At 40.6% G+C, this 13,841-nt stretch overlaps 1 protein-coding gene across 4 annotated transcripts in view; it reads left to right on the top strand.

Annotated features, from left to right (window-relative positions):
• Positions 1 to 13,841, top strand: part of SYT6 (synaptotagmin 6) — a 461,499-nt gene that overhangs the window by 38,637 nt on the left and 409,021 nt on the right. The window contains exon 1 of one of the 4 annotated variants that reach the window (XM_056558355.1): positions 474 to 566. The exons of the other annotated variants lie outside the window; for them this stretch is intronic. Within the exon in view, the coding sequence (XP_056414330.1) occupies positions 560 to 566 (7 nt within the window). The 5' untranslated portion in view covers positions 474 to 559. Of the gene's footprint in view, positions 1 to 473; positions 567 to 13,841 lie in introns of those variants that run through there. 4 annotated transcript variants of the gene reach the window in all.

Below are 13,841 nucleotides of genomic sequence, written 5' to 3'. Positions count from 1 at the left end.
ATACTAACTATTTAACTATGGCCAAAAGTCATCGGTCTCCTCACCACCTTGCAGGTGTTTTGACAGAGGTAACCCTCATTTGGCATTGTAACAATAAGTGGCATTATCTCATTCATCATTACATTGAATACAGCTTTAGTTTGTAACATTACTAATGTATGCACTAGTGACGAAAGCCCATAGATATACATGTATCTTGTACTATACGTCACTATACATACTATACGGAAAAGTACTGCAAAAATTGCAATTGTACATTGGAAAAAGTAGAAGAGCTAAACCCTGATCTGCAGAATGTGTTTATTTTGTCTTTGAGGGAAATGTTTTGTGTAGTGCAGTAACACTAGCCAAAAGCATTACTGTGTGGAGTGGAGTAGCCCAGTGCTCTAACAGGAACATCTGCCTTTGAATGCAGGCAGTAAACTCTGAGGCCACGTGCTCTGCTTTATTTAAGCTTACTGTAGCAGATTTAACTCCCTCAGAAGCTTTTTTGTTACTGCCTATTGCAAAGCTTTCTTTCTTCCTTGTGCTGGAGATGGAAATATGACTGGGATTCCTTATGGAGGGTAAGTGACCAGCATGAATTCATTCAGTCCTCTTCTTATTAACAGGTTGAATAGATGGTGGCCAATGGGGGTTGTCTATCTGAGTACCCTAGTGTGTTGGACTAATTCTTCTTAGGACTGTGGCTGTATTGGGGTTAGGTGTGAATGGTGTAAGGAATGACATGAATTAAACACAACTTCTGTTCTTTTAAGAAGAAAAGCTGAAATTGTTTGCAATGATCATTGTTTTTAAGCATTTCGAATGTAAGCTACTAAGGATGTGTGTTACGCAACAGTGCAGTACATCATCTATTAAACATGAGTCAGTGTGTTTTGTGTGATCACCACATATGCACAGCCCCTTCAAAGCCTAGTTTTTTTTTCCTTTGTTTTTTGTCTGCAATTACATGTTATTAGTGCTATGGGTTTTTTATTGTATCTGTGTTTATGTTTGAGGAAAAAAAAAAGTTAGGTTAGCTTGCAGTCTGGAAGAGAGGATAAGGTATTTTATATAAGAGCATTAGAGAACTGGAAAATGCATTAACCTCTCATATATATGATGAGTGTACTGTTGTAAAGAGGGTCTTATGTTAGGAGACAGTCTAATGGAGATGCACTGTAGTAACATGACATTGCGAACTTAAAATAAAGACAACACAGAATTGCAGTCAACAGTGTACTGATCTGAACCATTAAATATGTTGTCTTGTTTCAATAACTTATTTCCTAATTTTTGGAGTATCTGTGCACTATATTACATAAATTATTATTCATTTGAATTATCTTGTAAGGCTGAGTTCACATATGTCCAGCAACTTGATGCAACGGATGCCATGACTGATGACAACAGTGACGTGCATCAGTTTTCATCAGTTGTATGGCATCCGGTGTCCATTGTTTCTAGAGTATGGCATCCGGCATCCATTGTTTCTGGAGTATGGCATCCGGCGTCCATTGTTTCTGGAGTATGGCATCCGGCAACCATTGTTTCTGGAGTATGGCGTCCGGTGTCCATTGTTTCTAGAGTATGGCATCCGGCATCCATTGTTTCTGGAGTATGGCATCCGGCATCCATTGTTTCGGGAGTATGGCATCCGGCGTCCATTGTTTTTGGAGTATGGCATCTGGCGTCCATTGTTTCTGGAGTATGGCATCCGACATCCATTGTTTCTGGAGTATGGCATCCGGTGTCCATTGTTTTTGGAGTATGGCATCTGGCGTCCATTGTTTCTGGAGTATGGCATCCGACATCCATTGTTTCTGGAGTATGGCATCCGGCGTCCATTGTTTCTGGAGTATGGCATCCGACAACCATTGTTTCTGGAGTATGGCCTCCGGCATCCATTGTTTCTAGAGTATGGCATCCGGTGTCCATTGTTTCTAGAGTATGGCATCCGGCGTCCATTGTTTCTGGAGTATGGTATCCGGCGTCCATTATTTCTGGAGTATGGCATCCGGCATCCATTGCTTCTGGAGTATGGAATCCGATGTCCATTGTTTCCGGAGTATGGCATCCGGCGTCCATTGTCCGGTGTGTCTAACCATCTGACATCAAAATTGAGATTTTTTTTTTTTTAGCACAATTTAATTTTGTTCAATGTTATAATCAGAAAGATACATTAAAGAGGTATTCCTAGTTTAATTCACTTATCCCCTATCGACAGGATATGTTTAAAATGGAGCAGTAAGTCACGCATGTGGGCCACTGCTCCATCAATTGTGTATGGAGCTGCCAAAAGGACCAAGCACAACACTACCTTTAACAGCTCCCATTGAGAATGAAAGGAGTTCCATGAGCTCCTTTTAGAACAAAACCCAGGGTCTCATCCTGGAGATTGCAGGGGTCCCAGAGGTCAGACCCCATGCAATCTGACACTTATGCCTTATCCTATGGATAGGGAATAAGTAAACTTAACTCAGAATACCCCTTTGAATGTATTGCATATTTAATATATAAAGAAGCTATAGAGAAGCATCTGGGAAAAATAACAACAAAAAATATGTGCTACAAATACCCCACAAACCAATATGCAATGTATCTTGTGGATTAATAATAGTTTACATAGCAACATCTGTCTGGAAAAAAAAATGCACACAAAAAATGTTGTATTTAAAGTCAGACTTGTTAAAAAGGGGTTTTGACATTGTATGCTAGAGGTTACTATGAGCTAAAAAGGTTGCACAAAATTTCAGCTGCTGCTATTATTATACCTTTATTCATTTGTGGTCCCTTGATACTCAGTTTGCAACTTGCTCCTAGTTCTAGACTTTTTTCATCTAAGCATGTCCCTGTCAGCAATATAGGTTTGATATGTATGCCCAATATACTGCTGCCGTTAGCCTTCATGTATTAGCACTGTTTCATTCTTATTATGATTTTCCCTTTTTAATGAGAAATCTTTTCTCCCTTGTGATGACAGACTCTGAGGCCAATTGTGTAATTGTCCCTCTCTCCCCTGCACAGTCTGCTGTGGGGGCTCTCCTGTCTCTACATAGATACAGAGCCTGTGTGCTTCACTCTCTCCCCCTATCTACAATCTATATGCAGATTAGGTAAATCTTTTGTTACCTGTTGACTTGGATGCTTTCTGCCCTCTTCACTAGCTAAGTGCCGGAGTAATCCTTGCAGAAAAAAAACAGGTGAGGGACCGTCCACTACACCAACAGGAACAGTTCACTTGTAACCAAAAAAGAGGGAATTCAGCAGACTATATTTATTGGTCTACAATGGTGCTCAGTCTATAGCTTCAAATACTGTATGTATACAAAGATAAGACAGATGACGGCACTCACCATCCAGAAGAAAGTTTTATTTCAAGCCAGCAGTGTATAACAGGCATAAACAGATGTAGCAGAGCTGGCGGGGGCACTCCGAGACAATCTGTCCCGGAGTGCCCTCGCCAGCTCTACTACTTCCGTGTATACCAATTATGCACTGCTAGCTTGAAATAAAGCTATCTTCTGGATGGTGAGTGCCGTCATCTCTCTTCTCTTTGTATACATAAAGTGCCTGTGTAACACCCCTTCTACTTGCTATCTCTAAAACAGAGAATCGGTAGGTGAGGGCAGAGAGAGCTGACACAGCCAGAAGCAGTCCTCTAAAATGGAGGGAGGTAGCAGACATCTAAAACAGGGCGTTTGTCACGAAGGCTATTTAGAAAGTTCCTTATTTTTGCATTTAAGAAGCAAATAACAAACAAACAAAAAATTGTATTGCAAAACCTCAGCGGTTGTTACCAAAGCATCCAGTTCCAATATGTACACTACTGGTTCTGGATGCTTTGGTAACAACCTCTGAGGTTCTGCGCAACTGTTCCCTTACAGCTACCTCACTCTCTATAGCCTCTATTCTCCCTGTTATAAGACAGAATATCTACCTTCCATACATTTTCATTGAGCTCTATTTTACCAGCCTTTATATGTAGCCTTTATTCATTCCTTCTTTATCTAAGTAGATCAAAAATTCTGCGCTAATTTATTTCACAATGCGCCATTGTGAGGATCAAAGCTCCATTTGTTAACATTTTGTTGATTTTCAAAAGAACAAATAAAGAGCAAAATGAGGTCAGGATCCTATTCAGGACATGCTATATGCCTCAGAAAAACATATGCAACATCTCTTGATGGGCGATATCAAACATCACAAAAGCAAAAGAAGCAAAAAAATCCCCAAGATTCCTCCTACCCTATGTCCTCCTTTGCCCCTTGGATGAGTCAATGGCAGCAAATAAGTAATAAGAAAAATCCTGTTTGTGGCTTAAGTCACCTGACCCATAGTGCGTGATTGGGGGGCTTTTAGTTTCTCCCGTAAGCCTCTTAAAGTGTACCTGATATGAACAGGTCATGAACTGCTGGCATACTTATTTGTTTTGGCTCCTTATCCACTCAGTCCTGTTGCACAATCTCTCACAGTCCACTAAAAAGGAAGGGACATTTCCTATAGCAAACATAAAGCTAGCCCTTACATTATATGTTACATAGAAATGAGGACAAATGGAGTATTCCACATGGCTGAATAATGATCTTCCCATACATTTATAATAATATTTATTAAACTCACATTATTGCCACTAGATATATATATATATATATATATATATATATATATATATATATATATATACACACCGTATATACTCGAGTGTAAGCCGACCCGAATATAAGCCGAGGCCCCTAATTTCACCCCAAAAACCCAGGAAAAGTTATTGACTCGACTATAAGCCTAGGGTGGGAAATACATCATCCCCCCATGTCATCATCCAGACCCCCTTCATTAACACCCCCGTCATAATCACCCTGTCATCACCCCCCCGTCATCATCCAGACCCCCGTCATTAACACCCCCGTCATTGTCACCCTGTCATCACCCCCCCGTCATCATCCAGACCCCCGTCATTAACAACCCCGTCATCATCACCCTGTCATCATCACCCCCTGTCATCATCCAGACCCCCATCATCATCACCCCATCATCATCCCCCCCTTCATCATCACTGCCTGTCAAACCCTTCATCAGTGGTCTTGAACCTGTGGACCTCCAGATGTTGCAAAACTACAACTCCCAGCATGCTGGGAGTTGTAGTTTTGAAACATCTGGAGGTCCGCAGGTTGAAGACCACTGCAGCCTTCGTCATCATCCAGACACCCTTTTAGTTTTCTTCTCGGTGGGAAGGAAGGGTGAGCTAGTCCGGGCCATCTATGTTGCAGGGACCGTCCGGTGGGGAGGGTTAGTCGTTCCGGGCTGTCCATTTTCACCAGGAAGACCACTGAGAAGGGATTGAAAGGCAGAGAGTTCACCCAAGTATAAGCCGAGGGGGGGCGTTTTCAGCACGAAAAATCATGCTGAAAAACTCGGCTTATACCCGAGTATATATATATATATATATATATATATATATATATATATATATATATACATACACACACAGATATCTTGAACATGTTACCACAACACAGCAATATGTTATGTTGGGATATACTAATGCACTGATGATTACTATTATTATAATTATCATTTATTTTTATAGCTCCTGTGGTTCCAGTAATTGAGGAATAGAGTTAAAATTAGGTTTGTGCAACTTGATAGGATAACTTCTCAACTTTAGGCTTACAGTACAATATCTTAAGGCACCAGGAATCAAAATAATGTTGGCTACATCAATTGCAGAGTCACAGCCAAGATGGATAGAGAGGTAAGCCCTCCTGCTACCTCTTCAATGGATTGCACCACCCCCTGCTGTTGCTGGTGGCACGTTAGGGGGGTGGTGTGGGTTGGCGATCCACCCCACTTTACCAGCAGGGGCCTTTTAAATGACCCTTTAAACTTCGCTGTCAGCTTTGACAGTGGCAATCTCAAGCGTTAAAGGGGTACTCCGGAGGAAAACTTTTTTTTTTAAATCAACTGGTGCAAAAAAGTTAAACAGATTTGTAAATTACTTCTATTAAAAAATCTTAATCCTTCCAGTACTTATTAGCTGCTATATACTACAGAGGAAATTATTTTCTTTATGGAACACAGAGCTCTCTCCTGACATCCTGACCACAGTGTTCTCTGCTGACATCTCTGTCAATTTTAGTAACTGTCCAGAGCAGCATATGTTTGCTATGGGGATTTTCTCCTACTCTGGACAGTTCTTAAAATGGACAGAGATGTCAGCAGAGAGCACTGTGCTCATGATGTCAGCAGAGAACTCTGTGTTCCAAAAAGAAAATAATTTCCTCTGTAGTATTCAGCAGATAATAAGTACTGGAAGGATTAAGATTTTTTTAATAGAAGTAATTTACAAATCTGTTTAACTTTGTTGCACCAGTTGATTTAAAAAAAAAAAAAAAAAGTTTTCCACCGGAGTACCCCTTTAATAACCAGCCCTAAGCTACAGTAATTAGACGAGGGCTGCCTGATATGGTGTGGGCTTGAGTCCATGCCATACAGCCTTTTTATTTATTTATTTATTTGGGGGGGGGGGGTCATTTTTAACTATTGCACTTTACAGTAGAATTGACATGTAATTCTTATTCTGTGGTTCAATATAATTGAAGTAATACCCATGGCTTGTCTTTTATTGTGCTAATTTTAAAAAAGTTAAACTTATTTGACAAAATAAGCATGTTAGAATTGTCTTATTCTGACCCCCATAACTTTTTTTTTTATTTTCCTTATACAGGGATGAGGGATGTATGAGGTTTAATGAATTTTTTTAATTTTTTTTGCTCCATAGTTTTTATTGGTACTATCTTTGTTTTGATAGAACTTTCTTAAAGCTTTTTCCTAATTTTTTTTTTCTGATAAATTATGTGACCAAAAATAATCAATTCTGGTGTTAAAGGGGTATTCAGGACAATTACAAAGTTTACGAGACTGGAAAATCAGCCCCACATAGAATGCGGGTGCTGCACAGAGATCGCAGGGGGTCCCAGTGGTGGCCCCCCACGATCAGACATCTTATCCCTTGGCTGGAATACCCATTTAAGTATTTTTTTTATATATTCGATGTTCACCATGTGGGATCATAAAGATTATCGGGGAATTCATCAAGGGATTTACACAGGATTTTTGGTGTATATTTGTCGCAAAAAAGTTGCACATGTGACTTTTGTGCGACTTTTAGTGGTACGCCGGCCTGCACTATTTCTCACAATCCAGCTGTTTTACAGGAGATCTGTTTTTGCTTAGCTGTAGACTTTGGTAAAAGTCACAAAAAAGTTGCAAGTGGGTTAAAAAGTCGCAAATATACAGCAAAAAAACACCTGGCTTACAAAAAGTAGCGTAAAGTCCCACCCGCATATAACGCCCGCTGGCTGCCCGCATCTATCACCTGCCACCCGCATGGATCACTGGCTGCCTGCATATACCACCCGCTGTTGTAAGACTACAACTCCCAGCAGGCCCTTACAGTGATTACATGCTGGTAGTTGTAGTCTTGCTAGCTGGCGGGTGTTAAATGCGGCCGGTCAGTGGGTGGTATATGCATGTGGCGGGTGGTATATGCGGGCGTCGGGTGATATATGGGGGGGTGATGTGGTGGCATACTGCGGGCGGCGGGTGGTATATGCGAGGGGCAGCGGGTGATAGATGTGGGCAGGCGGAGCCGGCCGGCTGGCAACCATGAATATAATACTAGAACATTGTAATTTCATTTTACCCGCCCGGAGCTGTGATTGGCCGAGGGTTTTTGGCCAATCACAGCTTCAGGAGGGAAAAATTAAACTACAGTGCTGTAGTTTCATATTCATGGTAGCCGCCCGGGAGTGAAGCGCTTGTCACCTGCCCGCACCTCACAACTTCAACTCCCAGCATGCCCTTACTGTAAGCACATGCTGAGAGTTGTAGTCATGCGGCGCAGGTGACAAGCGATCCGCTCCCCGGCCGGTTACCATGAATATGAAATTCTTCCCTCCTGAAGCTGTGATTGGCCAAGATCCCTCGGCCAATCACAGCTCCAGGCGGGGAATATGAAATGACAATGCTGTAGTATTATATTCAAGGTTCCGGTCGGCTCTGCTCCCCAACGCCCGCCCGCATTTATTATAACTTAATATTCATGTAAGATAAAATACAGCTATATTGTCACGGTATAAATAATCAAGTCACTTTCCTGCACCTCTGAGGAAGCTCTTGAGTGAAACTAGTTAGGTGGCAGTGTCTGTTTGTTTTTACAATTCCTTGTTGTCACGGTATTAGAGCTTAGGGACTGCAGCCTTGGGCCAATGGCACATATGTGATACATCTCAGTGATGGGGCATTGGCCTCAGTGTTGGATACACTTTTCAACATAATTTCACAGTGTGATACTTATTGAATATTTATACTGTGACAATATAGGTGTATTTTAACTTACTTAAATATTAAGTTATAATCAATAAAAGTTATGTTTTATTATTAGGGGTACACCGGCTCTTTTGTGCCTGGATGGCACCTGGTTTTTACCATTTATTGTCTTCCCTAATAAGGGTATTTGTGGTATTGCTCCCGCATCTATTACCCGCCGCCCGCACACCACACAACTACAACTCGCAGCATGTCCTTACTGTAAGGGCAGCTGGGAGTTATAGTCATGTGGCGCAGACGGGTGGGAGATGTGCGAATGGTTGACAAGCTTCTCTGTCACCCGGCTGCACATTTCCCACCAGCCCGCGCCTCACAACTACAACCCCCAGCATGCCTTTACAGTGAGGACATGCTGGAAGCTGTAGTCATGCGGCCAGGTGGTGGGAGATAAGCGGGCTTCCCTGGCTGTTGCTTAACTACAACTCCCATGATGGTAGTTGTAGTTTAGTAACAATACATCACAACCAATCAGCTCGCTTCTTTCATTTTTAAGGGTACATTCACTCATACAGGATCCTGTGCAGATCTGATGTGCAGGATTTGTAACTGCAGATTAGAAGCTGTGCTCAGTCATTTAGTTTACATTGAAATCTGCAGCAGAAAATCCTGCGCATCAAATCCTGCGCATCAAATCTGTGTACGTGTGACCCGTGTACCCTAACAAGGCCTCTGCAAAAGGAAAGAAGCGATCTGATTGGTGGCTATGGGCAACTGGTCAACTTTTCCTTTGTACAGGTTTGGATAAATCTCCCCCATAGTGCTGAGAGTACGATTCTATATAAATAATCAATCTCTAACACTTGTGAGAAGTAATAGAACACTGAAATATTATTATATTCCAAAGTACAATCTATCACATCGCTTCCTTCATTCTTCCTTGAAAAGGCCTCTGAAAAAGGAAAGAATCAATTTGATTGGTTCAAAGATAGATAGATAGATTAAAGGAAGGGGAACTGAAAGGCTTTTTATCCACACTAAACCTGATACACTGGGTTATAATACGGGTGAACAGAAGAAAAACAATGTTGGTGAAGGCATTGACAAGATATGGTCCCTCTGTTGCTGTATTGCTACAGCTCTTCTCTGCGCAATGGAGGCAGGGAGCCTTCTTGCCAATCTTCCCTGCCCCCTCTTTATCATGTGCAATGCCTGCCCCTTGATCTAGAATTCGATGTGCTTCACTGCCGTTATGTGAACTTTCTGCTATTGTAGCAAAGCGCAGGTGCCACTCCCTTGCTACACCAGGAAAAGCTTTGGTACACATAGAGTGGAGACGTAGGGGGAGATTTATCAAAACCTGCCCAGAGGAAAAATTGCTGAGTTGCCCATAGCAACCAATCAAATTGCTTCTTTCATTTTTCAGAGACATTTAAAAAAATGAAAGAAGCGATCTGATTGGTTGAAATGGACAACTGGGCAACTTCTCCTCTGGACAGGTTTTGATAAATCTCCCCCATAGTTAAAGGGGTTATCCAGGAAAAAAAACTTTTTTTATATATCAACTGGCTCCAGAAAGTTAAATAGATATGTAAATTACTTCTATTAAAAAATCTTAATCCTTTCAGTACTTATGAGCTTCTGAAGTTGAGTTGTTATTTTCTAAGTTCTCTCTGATGACACGTGTCTTAATACAGTAACAGTAAATCTGTTTTATTTATCTTCCCTGAAAATAACAGGGCTCCTATCCCTATAAGGCCAAAGAAAATAAACCAACACAGAATTAAAAAATGATTTAAAAAAAAGAATAAAATATAAGTATACTTTGTTGTTTTCTTTTTAGATTTGTTGCAATTTTTTTTTCTCACCAAGGAAACAGGCAGTGTGTGAGTCTCAAAAACCTCCTGACTCAGGAATTGGATGAACGCCCCATTGTAGATTCAGATAGTGAGGAATGAACATCTTTAAACTGGCAGTATCTTTAAGTCAACATGAAGTTTTAGCTGTACTTGGTTTTAAGCAAGATGTTTGGCAAAGAAAACTGCCGATTCAAGGACTGAAACTGATTTGTCTTGATTATTCGAGTATATTTGTTTTTATTTTATTTTCTATATTTCACCATGCCTATAGTGTTTGCCATTTTTTCCTGCCATTTCAGAAGTGGTGTTCTGAAGTCATTTCTTGTTTTTTTGTTAAAAAGGTGTTTTTGCTTATGTATGCCAAATTGATCAACCTCCCTGTGATAGTATGATAAATGTGTAACACGTAAGAAACACTTACACCATGGAAAACAGTGTACGTAAGTCGTGTACGTAAGCACAGCTTGATGAATTCCCCCCCCAGTATCACCTAAGGAAGGAAGGGTACTCCAAAAAATGTTTTTTTAAATCAACCGGTGCCAGAAAGTTAAACAGATTTGTAAATTACTTCTATTTAAAAATCTTAACCCTTCCAGTACTTATCAGCTTCTGTATGTTCATGAGGAAGTTTTTTTCTTTTTGAATTTTCTTTCTGTCTGACCACAGTGCTCTCTGCTGACACCTCTGTCCATGTCAGGAACTGTCCAGAGTAGGAGCAAATCTCCATAGCAAACCTATCCTGCTCTGAACAGTTCCTAAAATGCTGGAGGCTTCACGCCCCGCCCCTCAATGCAAGTCTATGGGAGGGGGCGTGACGGCTGTCACGCCCCTTCCCATAGACTTGCATTGAGGGACGGGGCGTGACCTCACACGGGGGCGGAGTCGTGACGTCACGCTCTTCCACTCACGTGGTTGGGATCCGAAGCCTCCAGCGTTGCCGGAAGCCGTTGAGGTGGGTGCTGCAGACGAGATCCCGGGGGTCCCCAGCAGCGGGGAGACTTTTTGGCATTTTTATCATATATCTTTGGATTCCTTTGTAATACAGTAGACACCGAAAGTTGGAATCAGTTGTTTGTATTGTAAGGTGTTGATCCCACAGAACACTACTAAAATGTTTCTGGTTAAGTACTAAACTACTGCCATAAAATGAAGACAGTCCTATACGTGTAAACAGTGTTAAAAAGTGCATGTAAACAGCTTATAAGCTGTTAAATGATTGCATTTTATTAGGTTATCTGGAACTTACCCTCCACAGAGTATGCTCTATACTTATAATGTGATTAAAAGAAACTATAAGCAGTCCCTTCATCCTAGCAACCTATGAACTCCCATTGATCAGGCAGGAACTGTCTAGCAAGAAACAGCATATTTTAGTCATGGAAAAAAATAATAGTAATAAAAAAAAATAATAAAAAAAAAAAAGTGAAAAAAAATTAAAAACATTTATATATACAGTGATCCCTCAACTTACAATGACCTCAACATACAATAGTTTCAACATACAATGGTCTTTTCTGGACCATTGTAACTTGAAGCCAGACTCAACATACAATGCTACGGAATCTGTGAAACATGTCAATGGCTGGAAGAACCGACCAATCAGAATGGGCATTCACTGGTAAAACCCGTATATTCCTAAAGTCCATGCACTGACTTGTGTCTGGGAGCACCCCCTATAGTACAGGGAGGTATTACATGTTCTGTACTCTTTAACCTGTATTACTGAAGCGTATGCACTGACTGGTGTCTGATAGTGCCCCCTACAGTACAGGGAGGTATTACATGTTCTGTACTACTTTTAACCTATGCCAGGGTTAGCTGCTCCTTTGGACACCGGGTGAGGGCGGCTCCATTTTACTTTTTTAGGACATTGTGTACTGTACAGGACCCTGAAGAAGCTCCTGTCCTCTACATAGACCAGTGTTTCCCAACGGGGGAACCTCCAGCTATTGCAAAACTACAACTCCCAGCATGCCCGGACAGCCAAAGGCTGTCCGGGCATGCTGGGAATAGTAGTTTTACAACAGCTGGAGGCACCCTGGTTGGAAAACACTGACCTAGACAGTGATAACAGCTCCCAGCAGATCTTTCTCTTACTTTCGTAATTATTTGCTTTATCTCTATTTGTTATCTACTTATTTTTCTTCAATCCTCACTTTTTCCTATTTTATATGACATTTTGGTGGCTTCAGAACCAATTACCAGGTTTCCATAGAGTTATGGCCTCAACATACAATGGTTTCAGCATACAATGGTCGTCCTGGAACCGATTAATATTGTAACTTGAGGGACCACTGTATATACATTCGTTCAACGGAAGATTATTTTTATATGTGCTTAAGTATATTTTCTATAAATGTACTGTGATATAACCTGCATATGTTACTGTTTGTTGGTATAGACCAAACTGGGTCAATGCCTATAACAAATAAGTATAAGAAAACTATAAACTTTATTAAAACTTGATGAGAATGACATATTTATACATATTTAGCTATTAAGCACTTTAGTAGCAATGCTTTCCTGATTCCCCAGACAGACAAGTGGTTTTAAAATTTCCCTGGCCGCTTGCCAAATCATGTTGTCCATAGTAGTATTTTTTTCCTCCTACTTAACAAGGAATAAGCCTTTACAAATCCAGAGCAAATCATATTTCTAACCTGCACTAAAATATTTGGGCGTGTAAAACATGATAGTTCATCAGTAAGGCGCATTATCAAATGTGAAGAAAGAGACTGCATTTCTTCACTATTCTTAGATAGTTTCATTCAAATAGGTAAAATGGCATTTTACTATGATATATATATATATATATATATATATATATATATATATATATGGGCTGTAAAGTTAGTTTGGTTCATTATATAGTGTCCGTACCTGTGTTTGATGGCTGATATCACAATTATTATGTGATCTGTGCCCCAGTGTTTATTTTTAGCAGCATACAAAATGAGTGTTGTCTCAGCTTTTCCCAGGTTACATTGCGGCCCGAGACATTACATCACTAATCAGGTGTTGAAAGGCAGCCTGTCTGCTTCAATAGGTGGAGAGACCGCTGGGTGGGAAGAAGATCATTCTCCACTGGGCTGTAAGGATTTGTAGTTTTATGAACAAAGGGTAGAGGGGAGGATGTGTAGGAGGAAGATAAGTGAATTCACGTTTACAAACAAGGGATCCTGGGACTTGTAGTTGGAGGTAGGGAACTCCAGTAGGAAATAGTTATTTCACAAAAAGAAATCAGAAGCTTTTTGGGGGACTTGCAATGCAGCCATTTAGCCCCAAGACAAGCACGGATCCTTTGTAAGCATGCCCATTGCTGTCTGCAGGTAAGTACTAAAATCACCTTATGGTGGATAACCCCTTCAAGTCCTTTATGTTTGAGGCTTGTTACTAAAATGCTAGATAGTAAGAGAATTGATACAGAAGTATGTACATTGAAAATAAATAGGTAAATATTGTCTCCTGCAGTAAATGACTGATGGCTGACATCTGATGGTATAGCAATGCATTAAAATTGACTATGTGGCTTTTTTTTTCCAGCAGTAACTCATGGTCTATACCTTTTCTGAAAACTATTGCAAGGCTTATTTGTAGTGAAATAACTTGGTTGTGTGGTCTTGGTCAAAACATTCTGTGATTCCATTCTAAAAAATGACAATAGAGAAATTA

This window comes from Hyla sarda, chromosome 2, assembly GCF_029499605.1.
Source record: "Hyla sarda isolate aHylSar1 chromosome 2, aHylSar1.hap1, whole genome shotgun sequence".
Lineage (NCBI taxonomy): Eukaryota > Metazoa > Chordata > Amphibia > Anura > Hylidae > Hyla > Hyla sarda.
This window is presented reverse-complemented; position numbering and strand designations above follow the sequence as displayed.